Source organism: Lithobates pipiens, unplaced genomic scaffold, assembly GCF_037356315.1.
Source record: "Lithobates pipiens isolate NorthernLeopardFrog02 unplaced genomic scaffold, aLitPip1_a1.2 Scaffold_30, whole genome shotgun sequence".
NCBI lineage: Eukaryota > Metazoa > Chordata > Amphibia > Anura > Ranidae > Lithobates > Lithobates pipiens.
In genome coordinates, this window is record NW_027507791.1 from 58,539,444 (window position 1) to 58,551,741 (window position 12,298).

General features: G+C 38.6%; 1 protein-coding gene across 1 annotated transcript; it reads left to right on the forward strand.

Moving 5' to 3' along the window:
- The first annotated feature begins 591 nt into the window (after positions 1–591).
- LOC143942082 (embryonic protein UVS.2-like) lies at positions 592–9,133 on the forward strand. Its single transcript, XM_077463385.1, has 12 exons — positions 592–699; positions 1,189–1,216; positions 2,232–2,297; positions 2,887–3,021; positions 3,108–3,225; positions 3,867–4,042; positions 4,123–4,204; positions 4,303–4,430; positions 4,924–5,039; positions 6,353–6,578; positions 7,815–7,933; positions 8,915–9,133. Exons 1-12 carry the CDS (start codon positions 619–621, stop codon positions 9,131–9,133), a joined length of 1,494 nt encoding a protein of 497 aa, XP_077319511.1. The 5' UTR covers positions 592–618.
- The last annotated feature ends 3,165 nt before the right edge of the window (positions 9,134–12,298 follow it).

The window sequence follows — 12,298 nt, forward strand, 5'->3', positions numbered from 1 at the left end:
GCTAGAGCGAAAAAAGCTGAAAATTGGGCTGGGAAGGAAGGGGGTGAAAGTGCCCTGTATTGTAGTGGTTAAGTTTTAACCAATCAGTTTTTAATTTGATAGGATCAAATTCACATTAAAAGAAAAATTATCTGTTAGTTTACTATGGGTTTTTGCATTTGCAAAACATCATTGCTCATGGGACTATAGTGATGACTTATCTCATAGAATGGGTATAACCTTGAATACAAAAATAAATGTAAAATTACATTGCCAGTCCCAATTTATTTAAATTTTAGCTGAACAAAAAACAGTTTATAATGATATTACTTACACAAGACCTTTTTATTTCATTAAAGACAATTGTCAGGAGACCACGGCAATCAATTACAAGTTATACAGCAGAACACCAAGACAATAATAAGATGATAAGGACCATAGCGTCACACATAAAATAATTATACTTTTCTAATTCCCATACACGTCAACTTCGGTCATTCTTGAAATTTGGTTTCCTGTCTCATGATTGGTCAGATCTTCTCTGGTACCTGTATAAAAGGTGCTCCAGAAGATGAGTGTCACACCAAGCTTCAGCGAGAAGATATTTCACATTACAGTGAAGGAGAATTTGGAAACAAGATGAATGAAAAAGTCTTCCTCCTGCTTCTGGTCTGTATTACGGGGCCGGTGACCAGTCTACCTCTATCTGCACAAATACAGGTGAGATGATGAGCTGACATGAACAGTACAGGGGACAGGTGACAACTATATTTAGGAAAGTATAACATCCAATAAGTTACTGACAATCTTAGCTAGTAGTGAAGTGTAAATCTAAAATAGTTATTCCCTTAGTTTTGGATAAAGTGGTGGGGGGTTAGGAATCCTGTTAGATTTTAATACTTCCTTATTACTGCCTGGGACCCCTGTAGGGAGATTTGACTTTTGTACAGGCCATTGCCTGTAGGACAGAAGGTGAGGGGGAATCCAAAATGTTATAATTGGGAACAGAACAGGGAATATGGTAAAATCTTCCAATGATGACTGTTGTGGTAACATCTGACCAAGAAAGGATTTTACCTGAGAGCTTTCCAGTAGGGCTGAGAGGGACTCTGCCGGATGGGGATGAGTTGGGGTCAAGACTTATATGTTATCTGTTATTATTGTATTACATCTGAAATAAGATATTAATACAAAACATTTACTTCCCAGTATCATCTACTTGGAGTGAACAAAGATGGTAAGCTTTTTAACATTCTTATATAACAAATCATTTTTGCTTTCTTTCTGTTCTCTGTCAGCTGTTTTGTTTGTTCTGCTTTTTCCTCCCATTCATTGGCCTTTCTTTATAATATCCCTAATCCTAAATCCTAAATTAAAAATTGTTTGCACTGCTCCATTGGCCCTAATCATCCTGGCCAGATAATCTATAAAATGATTTTCCTTCTCCATCTAGAACCAGCCTCTAGGAAAGACCATTCCACATTTGTATAGCTCTTATGGTAAACATCCCTCCATCCACCAATTTAAATTTAGATAAAACCCCTAGAAAAATAAATTATTTTAAATGCTTGCTTGCAGTATTTTCCTTTCCATAAATGATTTATTGTTCACCTGCAATGTGGCTTTGAACTTACAAAGAGAGTTTAACTACTCTGAGAGTCACTTCGCTAGCACAGCCCTCTCCCGCATTGTGTTTCTTAGCACTCTCCTCTTCTGGGAGTGTCCAACTACTGTCTGTGCTGGCCCAGCATCTCTGTCCCTCCCCTCATCTCCCCACATAAACTTTGATTCATCTGCTGGTGGAGGAGTGAAGAGGAATACTATAAAGTGTAATTTGAGTGAAAGCTCTGAGAGCTCTGAGTCTTCTGAGGCTATCACGTCCAAGTAGCAGTTTCGAGCTTCCAGCTGTTTACACAAGGGAGAATTTTTACATTTAACGACATTGCTAAAATATGTGAAATGCACACATAATTGTCTGCATGTTTTTTTAGACCCTGGCAATAGAGTCATCAAAGTCATCTCCCTTTGCTTAGGTGACAGTATTTATGATAATCATGGTGAATCAGGCAAAGACTTAAAGAATTTCCCAACCAGAAGTTTCCCAGATCAGGGATAACTTTGTAGAGCTACCCTATTTTTTCATTAATTGATATTTCAATTTATAAAATGGATTCAATATTTACCGAAGCTTAAGTCACTTTAATTTTTTTGGTTGCGATTATTACACTAGAATGTGTATTTTGTATACACAGCCCCAAAGAGTGAAGACTCCGAAGTGCCACAAGGGATCTTCAGCAAGATTTTGAAGGCTAATAAAGGTAATTATTATAAACCACAGGATTCTTTACTGCATTATGATGGTGCTAAATCAAGGCAAGTTAAAAGACAATAACCAATTATACTCAATAAAGTTATGAGTTTCAGGATCCTTTAAATCATGCATTGATGGACTAGCCTGATTTCTAAGTTCTGCCCTCCATAGTGGGAAGGCTCTACTTGGGGGCTCGTTCTCTGTTGTGACCTGCATGGGAAGATTCAAGAGGCCAACTTCACTGCAGCAGAGCAAAATCAGGTCTCCTCCCTTCCCAAACAGGGCTGTGCTGTGTCACGGAACTGAGTAAAGCTGGGCCTTTGGACTGCATGAAAATATCTAACAGGTTTCTCCAGATTCCCACTGCGCCTATTGTATTCTGTTGTATACCCCATCACTCCATATGATTAGATGCAGCCGCTGTCAGTTCTAAAATTTTCTGTTTGGATCCATCCATTTTTCAATCCAAGGATATCAGGTGAGAGAGGACTGACATAGCCACCCACATAGTAAACTTCAGCCAGTTCACAGTTTATGGGCAGCTTAAATCAAATGCATTTTAGTGTATTATCTATGACCATTTTCTGTATTTTCAGATAGCAAAACAACTATGTATGGAGGAGATATACTGGTACAGAATGACCGCAGCGCCACCAACTGTCCTTCTTGCCTTTGGCCTAAAAGTGATAATGGTACTGTTCCTGTTCCCTACATCATAGATTCCAGATACAGTGAGTTCCCTCTTTTTTCTCTTGCATTGAAGCATTCATTGCTATTTGTTATTTGTAGAAACCCAACCTTCTATCTCTGTTTCCAGGTCCCAGTGACCTGAACAGTATTGTGCTCGCCATGGCCGAGTTTGAGACATTGACTTGTGTGAGGTTTGTGCCTCTTACAACAGAACATGATTACATCAACATCACTCCTGGTGATGGGTAAGGTTGTCTATTATGTATCATAGATATTCACAGTAGGGAGCATCTAAAACATAAACACCTGAGACTTTACAGTACCTATTTGTGCATGATGGCTTCCCTTTTCAATTTCTTTAAAAAAATAAAAATAAATAGAACTCCTCTGTACATTTGCAAATACATGTGAAAGTCACAAGTCAACAACAAGGCGCTTTGTGGTTTTTGTGAATCTATCAGAAATATGCACATGGACATAAGATATTTATTCCAGTTCTGCTAACTTTGAGTACAGTATATAGTAGAAAAATGGAAGTGACTGAGAGGGAGTGGGGCTCAGTGTCAACAGACTCAATGGATTCCACTTAACATTTTACAATGAAAATAAAACCAAATATGTCTGTCCAAAAGTGAGCAGTGATCTAATGCTTGGAGCCGGTACAACGTGACTTAGCTCCCAAACTCCATACATCTTATTAGAACTGGGCACAAACATAGGGAAACAACCGTTGATATAAGTTAAAAAGTAAAAAAGCTTAGCACAAACAGATATTGATTGTTTTCTTTAACAGATTCAATCATTGTTTCTATTAAAACTATTGTCTTAGGCTCCCAAATGGTATTAAAGCATAACTTTTTTTGAACTGTATATTTACAATTTCTAGCTGTTACTCGTATATTGGAAGAACTGGTGGAAGCCAGACAGTTTCATTGGGTGGAGGCTGCATCTACAGAGGGATTATACAACATGAACTAGAACATGCCCTGGGCTTCTACCATGAGCATGTAAGAAGTGATCGTGACAATTATGTTGACATCAATTTCCAGTATATCTCTAAAGGTACTGAAGACATTTACACAAAGCGAATTTAGCCATGTTTTCAAAAAAGAGACATTACCACTGCTTTTGTCTTGTTCCAGGATACTTGGGTAATTTTGCTAAAGCGAACACTAATAACTTGGGCAGTCCATATGATTATGGTTCAGTGATGCACTATGATGCGTAAGTCATGACTTTTATGTTAGTTGGTAAATTACTGATAAATTATAAAATATTTTATAGGTAATATGTCAATCTTATCTCCATTCAACATTTTCCAGCTATGCATTCAGCAACACTTCAAAGAAACCCACAATTGTCCCCAAGCCTGACCCCAATGTGACCATTGGGCAGACAATTGGACTGAGCGTCTTGGATGTCACTAAAATTAACCGACTTTATCAATGCAGTAAGTTTCTGTACATTACAGTTTTATGGGTTTAAAAAATTAGAAATTATACTTTTTTTTTATGATTGCATTTTAAGTGAATTTTTCCGTTTAAAAAAAAAAAAATGGTTTGACAAAAAAAAAAAAAAAATGTGCACATTTGTCTCTGGCCAGTTTTCTTTAAAAAAAAAAAAGTAAAATATCAGGAAATTTTGTTTTTACCATGAAATATAATTCACCTGGATGCACAAAGTAGTTGTAAAGATACGTTCCGTTTCACTAACATATGTAAAAGTTGTAACACTGCATTGAGGCATTAAGGATCTTTTATCTTCAACATAAAGGGGTTAAACTCAAGGTTCATTTCATTTTAAGTTCAAAATTCCAGCAGTTTTAAGCTAATAGAAGGTTAATACCTCCTTGCCTGTTGCCCACTAATTAATTATTAATATTATTATCAGTTTATTCCACTAGTGACTAAATACAATTTATATGTCTATTTTTGACTTCTCAGGTGTCTATGCGACTTTGCTTAATAATAACACAGGAATTTTCACTTCTGACAACTATCCCTCTGCTTATCCTAATAATAGTGACTGCGTTTGGTTGATCAGGGTTCCATCAGGACTGGTAAGGAGACAGATGTAGACATGCAAAATGTGACCCTAAATGTCTAGCAACCTGGGTGTGGAAATAAACTGCCATCTGAAGATTGTTTTGTACACTACCTACATTTTACATTAATAAAAAATAGAGACTTGACTAGTATAGTGCCAAGCAATAGGTCCAAATACTCCCTAACCTAGGTCTTTTAGGATGTACATGCCTCTGAACCTCATACTCTGCTTCAACCACCAATTGCTCCATATGTTGGAATAATACCTTCATTATGGCCTACTTTATAGTCTTCAGACTATCATTACCACTTCATTGCTGGGAGCCTATTTTGGCAATTCTGATGTTCCAGATTTCTTTTACCCCACATCGGATGGTGAGGTCACTGTAGGAATGGGGGTTTAGCAGGAACAAAATGGGTCTTGGATTCATTTGGGGCTCTTGTTCTTACAAGTATGTTACCAATAGTAACAGTATTGCAATATCCCCAGTCACAGCTTTCTTTGACTTAATTCAATATAGCGTTAAACAAAAGACTTCTGCTAAAAGTTTCTTCCCCAAAATGTGTCTTGTTTAAGCTTTATTTGTTTCTCTGAAGAAACCACAAGCAACAAATAATCAGAGGGAGCAGAAGAGTTCTGTCAACTAGAAAATCAATGGAAAATACGCACATGTTTCAAGAGACATCTTAGCTAGAAAGGTCTATGCCCTTGTACACACGGTCGGAGATTCCGACAACCAAATCCGTCGGATTTTGTCTGTCGGATTTTGTCCGAAACTGTTGTATACACACAGTCGGACGAAGTTGTCAGAATGTCCGATCGTTCAGAACGTGATGACGTTATTTCGTTATGACGGGACTACGTTCGGGCTAGTAGCCAATAGCTTTGGTGTAGGAATTTGATCTGAGCATGCGTGGCACTTTGTCCGATCGGAATTCTCTACACATGATTGGAGTATGTCCGATCGGCGCATTTTGTTGGAAAAAATTTTTCCGGCAAGTTGGAAAATTTGGTCCGACGGATATGCCGACGGAAACAGTCCGATGCAGACCACACATAGTTGGAATATCTGACAAAACGCTCCGATCAGACACATTCCGTCGGAATCTCCGATCGTGTGTACAAGGGCTTAAGCTGCAAAATTGTTTAACAGAAATTAAAATTCTATATATTCTTGTGGGATTTTTTTCTGAAGGACTGTTCAAACATTAATATAGTAATCGATTGCATCATATTGCAATTACATATTAATCCAGTTTGCAGTTACAAATATGTGATGTTTGGGGTTTACTGTAGATAATAAATTTGCCTTGTGTCACTTTTTAGGCAACATTAAAGTTCAGTAGCTTTAATATCCAATCCACTCCTAACTGTGACTCAGACTACATGAGGATCTATGACGGCCCCACTAAGACCTCTCCTGTGTTGTTGGATAAAATGTGTGGAAGTCAAACCATCCCTCTACTCATCGCTTCCACCAGCCAGATGCTGGTCCAGTTCGTCAGTGACGGGGCTGTAGCTGGAGTTGGCTTCCAAGCTACATATAGCTCAGGTATTCTGATTTATTTTAATAGTAAGGTAAGTGTTCAGAGAAAGACACTGAAGACTCATAGATACAGAGGAGATCCCTCCCAAGGAGGGACTATTGGCACAACAGTTTGATGTCCTCTAAATTCTGTTTGCAACCTTTGAGGTAATCCATGAAGTTTCTTAGTATATACAATTATAATTACCAGTCAGTCAGGCCTTCACACTATAAAGTTGTTGAAAGATTGTTCAGTGTGTATGTTTGTCAACTTTAAAGCCCCATACACACTATCAGATTTTCTGCAGATTTTTGTCTTCAGCAGAAATTCTGATCATGTGTATGGGGCTTTAGAGTGATAATACTTACCTCTATGGCTTATTTTGGATCAGATACTGTATAGATTCATCTTTCTTGCGGTATATCCCTGATATCTGCCCTACTGCAAAACTAAGAGTTTTTTAAATTCCTATGGACTTCTTTGCGGTTGACAATGTCATTCAAAATTCTCCAGGGTGGAGTGCAGTGACCAGACTACCTTTTCCCCAGCACTACATTGGTTAAATGCTTGCTTTGCTTAGGGCAGGTTGGGGAAGTTCAAAAACTTACTAGTGGCCATCTATGCTCTCCAATGTCCCAGTATGTGGGCGAGCTCTCAACATGTTCATGTACAATGCATGACTGCTGATCCTGTGTTGTATTTGATGATATCTGAGAATTTACGGCCAGGGGAATAGCAAAAAGAAGCAGCTTAAGGGACCAGTAGTACAGCATGGAGGAAGCCTGTGGGGGGATAAATAAGGTAAGTATTTCAATGTAGTTATCATCTTCTAGACTAAAGAAGAATTTAACTCAAGCAGTGCAGTGGGGGGAACAAGATGGATAGATTTTGCAGCATCTGCACTTACCCCATTAAGGACACAATCATAGGTTTGTATGGTAGCCCACCCATCTCCAGTTATTTATTTTCATAGGACACTCCTGTTTTCTCACTAGTGCTCTGTGAAACTCTTCTGGGTAAGGCAGAACATGTGACTCTCTCCCCTTCCTGCCCTGAAGCAGATTTGGTGCCTGTGTAGGCCATCTCTACATCTGAGCTCTGCATTGAAAGTTGGAGATTGGGGTCCTAAGATCAACCTGGAACTCTAAAAAGGAGGATGAACTATGTATATACAGTATATATATATATATATATACATAAACATGATGTCATATACTGTTATAAATCTCTTTACTATATTGATTATATCTATGTTATCACAGTTCAGTGTGGAGGATCCTTCTTTAACTCTCAAGGCAACTTTACATCTCCGGGATACCCAGGGAACTACAGTCCAAACATGAATTGTAACTTCACCATCACAGCTCCCGTTGGATATAAGGTAAAACAAGATGTCTTCAAAATTCTCCCTAAACCTGGACTTCCACATTCTCTAAAATTGGCGCACAAAAAAAAATGTAATGTTGGACAGACACAATACAACCTGAATATATACAACCCCTTTGAATTTACCAACATTCACCAGGGCCTACCTGAATGAATGGAAACGGAATGTACTGTTTAGGGCATTACAATACAGTAAATGGCTTTTGGCAAATATAAAGTAGATTGCTCTAAGACTATCACTATCACTACCACCAAGACGTTCTGGATCATTTCCTGTGATGACAGGAATTGTTGGTGGTAATTTATGAAGCTGGCTGAAAACTGGTGGTGTGACATTTGTAAGCTGTTTATAAAGCTTTACTTGACTTTGCAGCACTGGGGTCATTTCTGCCACCTCTTTTAGAGAGTAAAAGGAGCACAGGGGAGAGGAAGGGAGGGGGCTGATCAGTTTCTTGAGTCTATTGTAGACAGGTGAATGAACACATGTATTAGAAGATTTAAATACACTAACAAGTTGAATCCAAATTCCAGCTCACATTTTATAATCAGTTACTGCGTTTTTTTTCTCCTTTTGGGATAAATGTTTTACATGAATAAATAAAGCTGGTCATTTTAAGCACCCCTGCCAGTGTTGAATGATTTGGCTTATCCATGTAAACTGATACATTCTGCTGGATAGCTTGTGCTTTTTAAAAACAGACTTGTTGCCTGGATCCCTAAATTAACATAAAAGAAAGCCTAAAAAATAAAACAAAAGCAGCCATCACATGTAAGAATTGGTAAACTGCAATATAATAAATGCTTGGTCTTGGGTTTAATATGGCTTTTTGGTCAAATATTATCTCAGGTAGACTGTAACATTAATGAATTGTAAAAAAAAAAAAAGCAAAATACGCACTTTTATTCAATAAAAATGATTTGTTTGTTGCATGAACACAACACTGTCATGTTCGTCATAATTGTATTTCTTTTTCAGATTGCCCTGACCATAAGTGACTTCCATCTAGAGTCTTCCAGTTTCTGTATGTACGACTATCTAAAACTCTTCATGGATGGTACACAAAGGGGTCCATTCTGTGGGGATCGCACCATCCCTGTGTATTACTCCAAAGGCAATTCTATGGTTCTCATATTCCACAGTGACAAGTCTAACCAGGCAAAGGGCTTCCAAGCCTCTTACACCTTCTGTGAGTAGCTCAGTTCTATCTGCTTCTATCTAATATCAGCAATGGACATTATAAGATAATACAGGTCACATTTCTTTTTTCTAAAAAGCAGCCAACTTAATGAAAAAACATATTGTATAAAGAAATGTAACACTGCTGTGGTGTAAATACAGATTTAATAGCAGGATCTCAGATTATACACAAAGCTGAATCATCTTCAATTACAACTATGAAGTACAGAACTGGTTCTAGACTTTGCTATTAAACAACCCAGCAAGCACTCAACACACTGAAAATCAGAAACAGCATACAATAAAAAAAAAAAAAAAAACAATACAAAAGGAACTAAAATACAATTGACCAAAAGCCTCTATAGTTCCCCTTTAAGCAGACATGATATTCACATGACCTCTAGTGAAATTAAAATCTGTTGATAAAATACAGCGTATCAAAATAAAGACCAACAATCGAGCAACCAGCAATGTTCAAATAACCATCGTTTGATGTATGGGCAGATTATTTTTGAGTATTCACCATTGATACTGGATATACAAATCCATGTAAATGTATTTCTGTTATTTTTTGTGCTATAGATCAGTGAGAAAGTATGAACGAATAAGGTCTATGTATTATTTAAATATGATTTTAACATTTGCTGACATTGACCTCTCTTTGATTACAGTTCAATAGACGAGCAACAGATCGTACAAAGAGATAATCTACCGGTTCTGGAAGGAGGCCGACATCACTACAGGACACAATGAGAATTTGATGGAGCACATATAGAAAAGTTCACACATTTGTGCCTATATATAAAATTATTAAATGTACATCGGATCATGCTAGTGTTTGCAATTACATTTAAAAATACAGAATAACATTTCATAATTAGTTTCCCATATGCTTGGAATTTTGATTGGCTTGGTTAGGAATAGGGGAGCTAATTTTGGCGTCCTCTGATTTCTATGTGGTTTACATTTATTCTATAGAGATTCTTATCTCTTTATCTTTCCCTTTCCCTACTTATTATTTTGAGGGAGTCATTTCTTTTGTACTATATATGACAGTCTGATCTGATGTTTTCCTTTCCTTTTTAAAAATAAAATATATTAAAGCATTAATCCATCTCTATTATTATTTTCGAGTGACGTGGTTCCTGATTCCTCAATGTGCTTAAAGTGAGCATTGCAGTAAAAAGTCCATTTATTCGTTTCAGCCCCTTCCCCTGTGAAATTCACTGCCCAGGGACATATCTACAGGGGTTGCAGGGGTAGCCATTGCAACCCGATTCCATGGGAATCTCAGGGGGTCCACGTGGCCTCCCTGTATGCCTGAATAAGAGAGCGGCAGGGGTGGTGAAATAAAGAGGAGCCAATCCTCCATGTAGCTAATGGATTCCCACTTCTCCTCCTCTCCCTCCCACATACATTCAGCAGCTGCAACTGGGAAATGAAGGACATTGGTTCCTCCACATGCTGCTCCCGCCACCTCCCTATTGATGTCTAGCTGCCCTGGGCTCCTATGTGATCTCTGCCGGTCACCTTCCCTCTGGCTGTGACAGGGGTCTGCCAGGGTGGAGTTTTGACTTAATGAATATAGTTAGTGATAGATACCGATCACTCACTCGTTTTTATTTTTTTGTATTCAATCATAGCTGAGCCATAGTATTTTTACTATATGAGCTATTCCTGTTCATTCTGTGCAGCTGAGGTTGCAGAGAAAGTGGTTGATAAATCTGTCCTCGTCCATTTCTCTGTCTTAAAAGTGAATAAATAAAAATAAATAAAGTAAAATGGTAAAAAAATAAAACAAAAATAAATAAAAAACTACTAGGACCAATGGCGGAACTAGCAGTATCGCAAAGGTTATACTTTTGACTGAGCTCTGGCATTCCGCCACCGTGGGCAGACCCCAAGACAGCAGAAAGGTGGCTCGCTGTGGGACCATAATAAAGGGTCCTACGATTGGAGAAAAGGGCCCCAAGATCAATAGGGAGGGCCCCAGTCAGTGGCTAGGGGGGCCCCTATATGGTTTCTTGCATGGTGCCTTGAAATCAGCTCACTTGTGATGTCTGATAGTATAAAACACAGTGCATATGTTAAAAAAAGGAAAAATTCATTGAAATATTACAATATTTCACTAATCGGTTCAACAGCCAGGAAAATCACAGATAATATCCCACACGTATTAATGACTCCCTAAATCACATGCGTCCAACAAGGTCCACCATGTCATTTTGTGTGTCTTCTGCACCTCTCCTGCAGATGCCTCACACCCTTCACCTTCACTTTTATCTTGTCTCAGCGGTCTGCAGCAGAAAGAGCGACAGAACTCCTCCTACAGATCCTGATATATGTACAATGCACAAAAGTGCAGCAGGATATAACCCCCTTGGACTTTATAGGCAGAAATCAAGTAGGAATGTAGATAGGTTAAAAGGAAACAATGCCGCTTTCATTCATACCAGTTTAAAATAAGATAAGAGCAAGGGCTGAGTATGCCAAGAGATAGTATACATACATGTAAAGAAAGAAAATACAAAGAATCCATATGGAAAACAAGTACTAAAAAATACTAGACTGCACCCTGGGTACTGCCAGAGATAAACTGTGGTCAGTCCACATGAGTTGCTGCGACGTATCCCAACATGTTTCAGAATTATATTCCTTCTTCAGGGCTGCTTTAAGTACTCAATCCTTTCTAAAATTGCAAATATAATTATATCTCAATTAATATAGTTCAATTATATGCACTTTTCTCCAGGTCTGGTGCTGTCATATACTTGGTAGGAAGAGCCTGGTTTGCAGAGGAAGGCTTCTCTTACTCCTCTGACTCGGGACCCCTGGTAGAGCAGACAGGTGGTGAAGGAGTCCAGAGTCACACGAGAGCCGGTAGTTGTGCTAGCTGCTGGACTTCCAGTTGAGTGGTGTGCCAGATGACAGCGGATGCAGGTATGCTGTGGATGCAGGACAGCGGATGCAGCTAAGCTCTAGATGCAGCACAGCGGATGCAGGTATGCTGTGAATGTAGGACAGCGGATGCAGGCGAACTGTAAATACAGTACAGCGAGTGCAGGTATACTGTGGATGCAGGTCAGCAGTACCGGAGCTAAACAGGCTGGAAGCAGAAGACTGGAGCAGGGTCTGACAAGCCGGGTCATACACAGTGTGATCAGATAAGGTATAGATGCAGAG

Bases quoted from the DNA above. Each gene is read 5' to 3' on its own strand.
- LOC143942082 (XM_077463385.1), top strand. From the start codon at position 619: ATGAATGAAAAAGTCTTCCTCCTGCTTCTGGTCTGTATTACGGGGCCG. The intron at 5,040-6,352 runs GTAAGGAGACAG...GTCACTTTTTAG, and splicing joins TCAGGGTTCCATCAGGACTG to GCAACATTAAAGTTCAGTAG. The intron at 7,934-8,914 runs GTAAAACAAGAT...TTTCTTTTTCAG, and splicing joins CAGCTCCCGTTGGATATAAG to ATTGCCCTGACCATAAGTGA.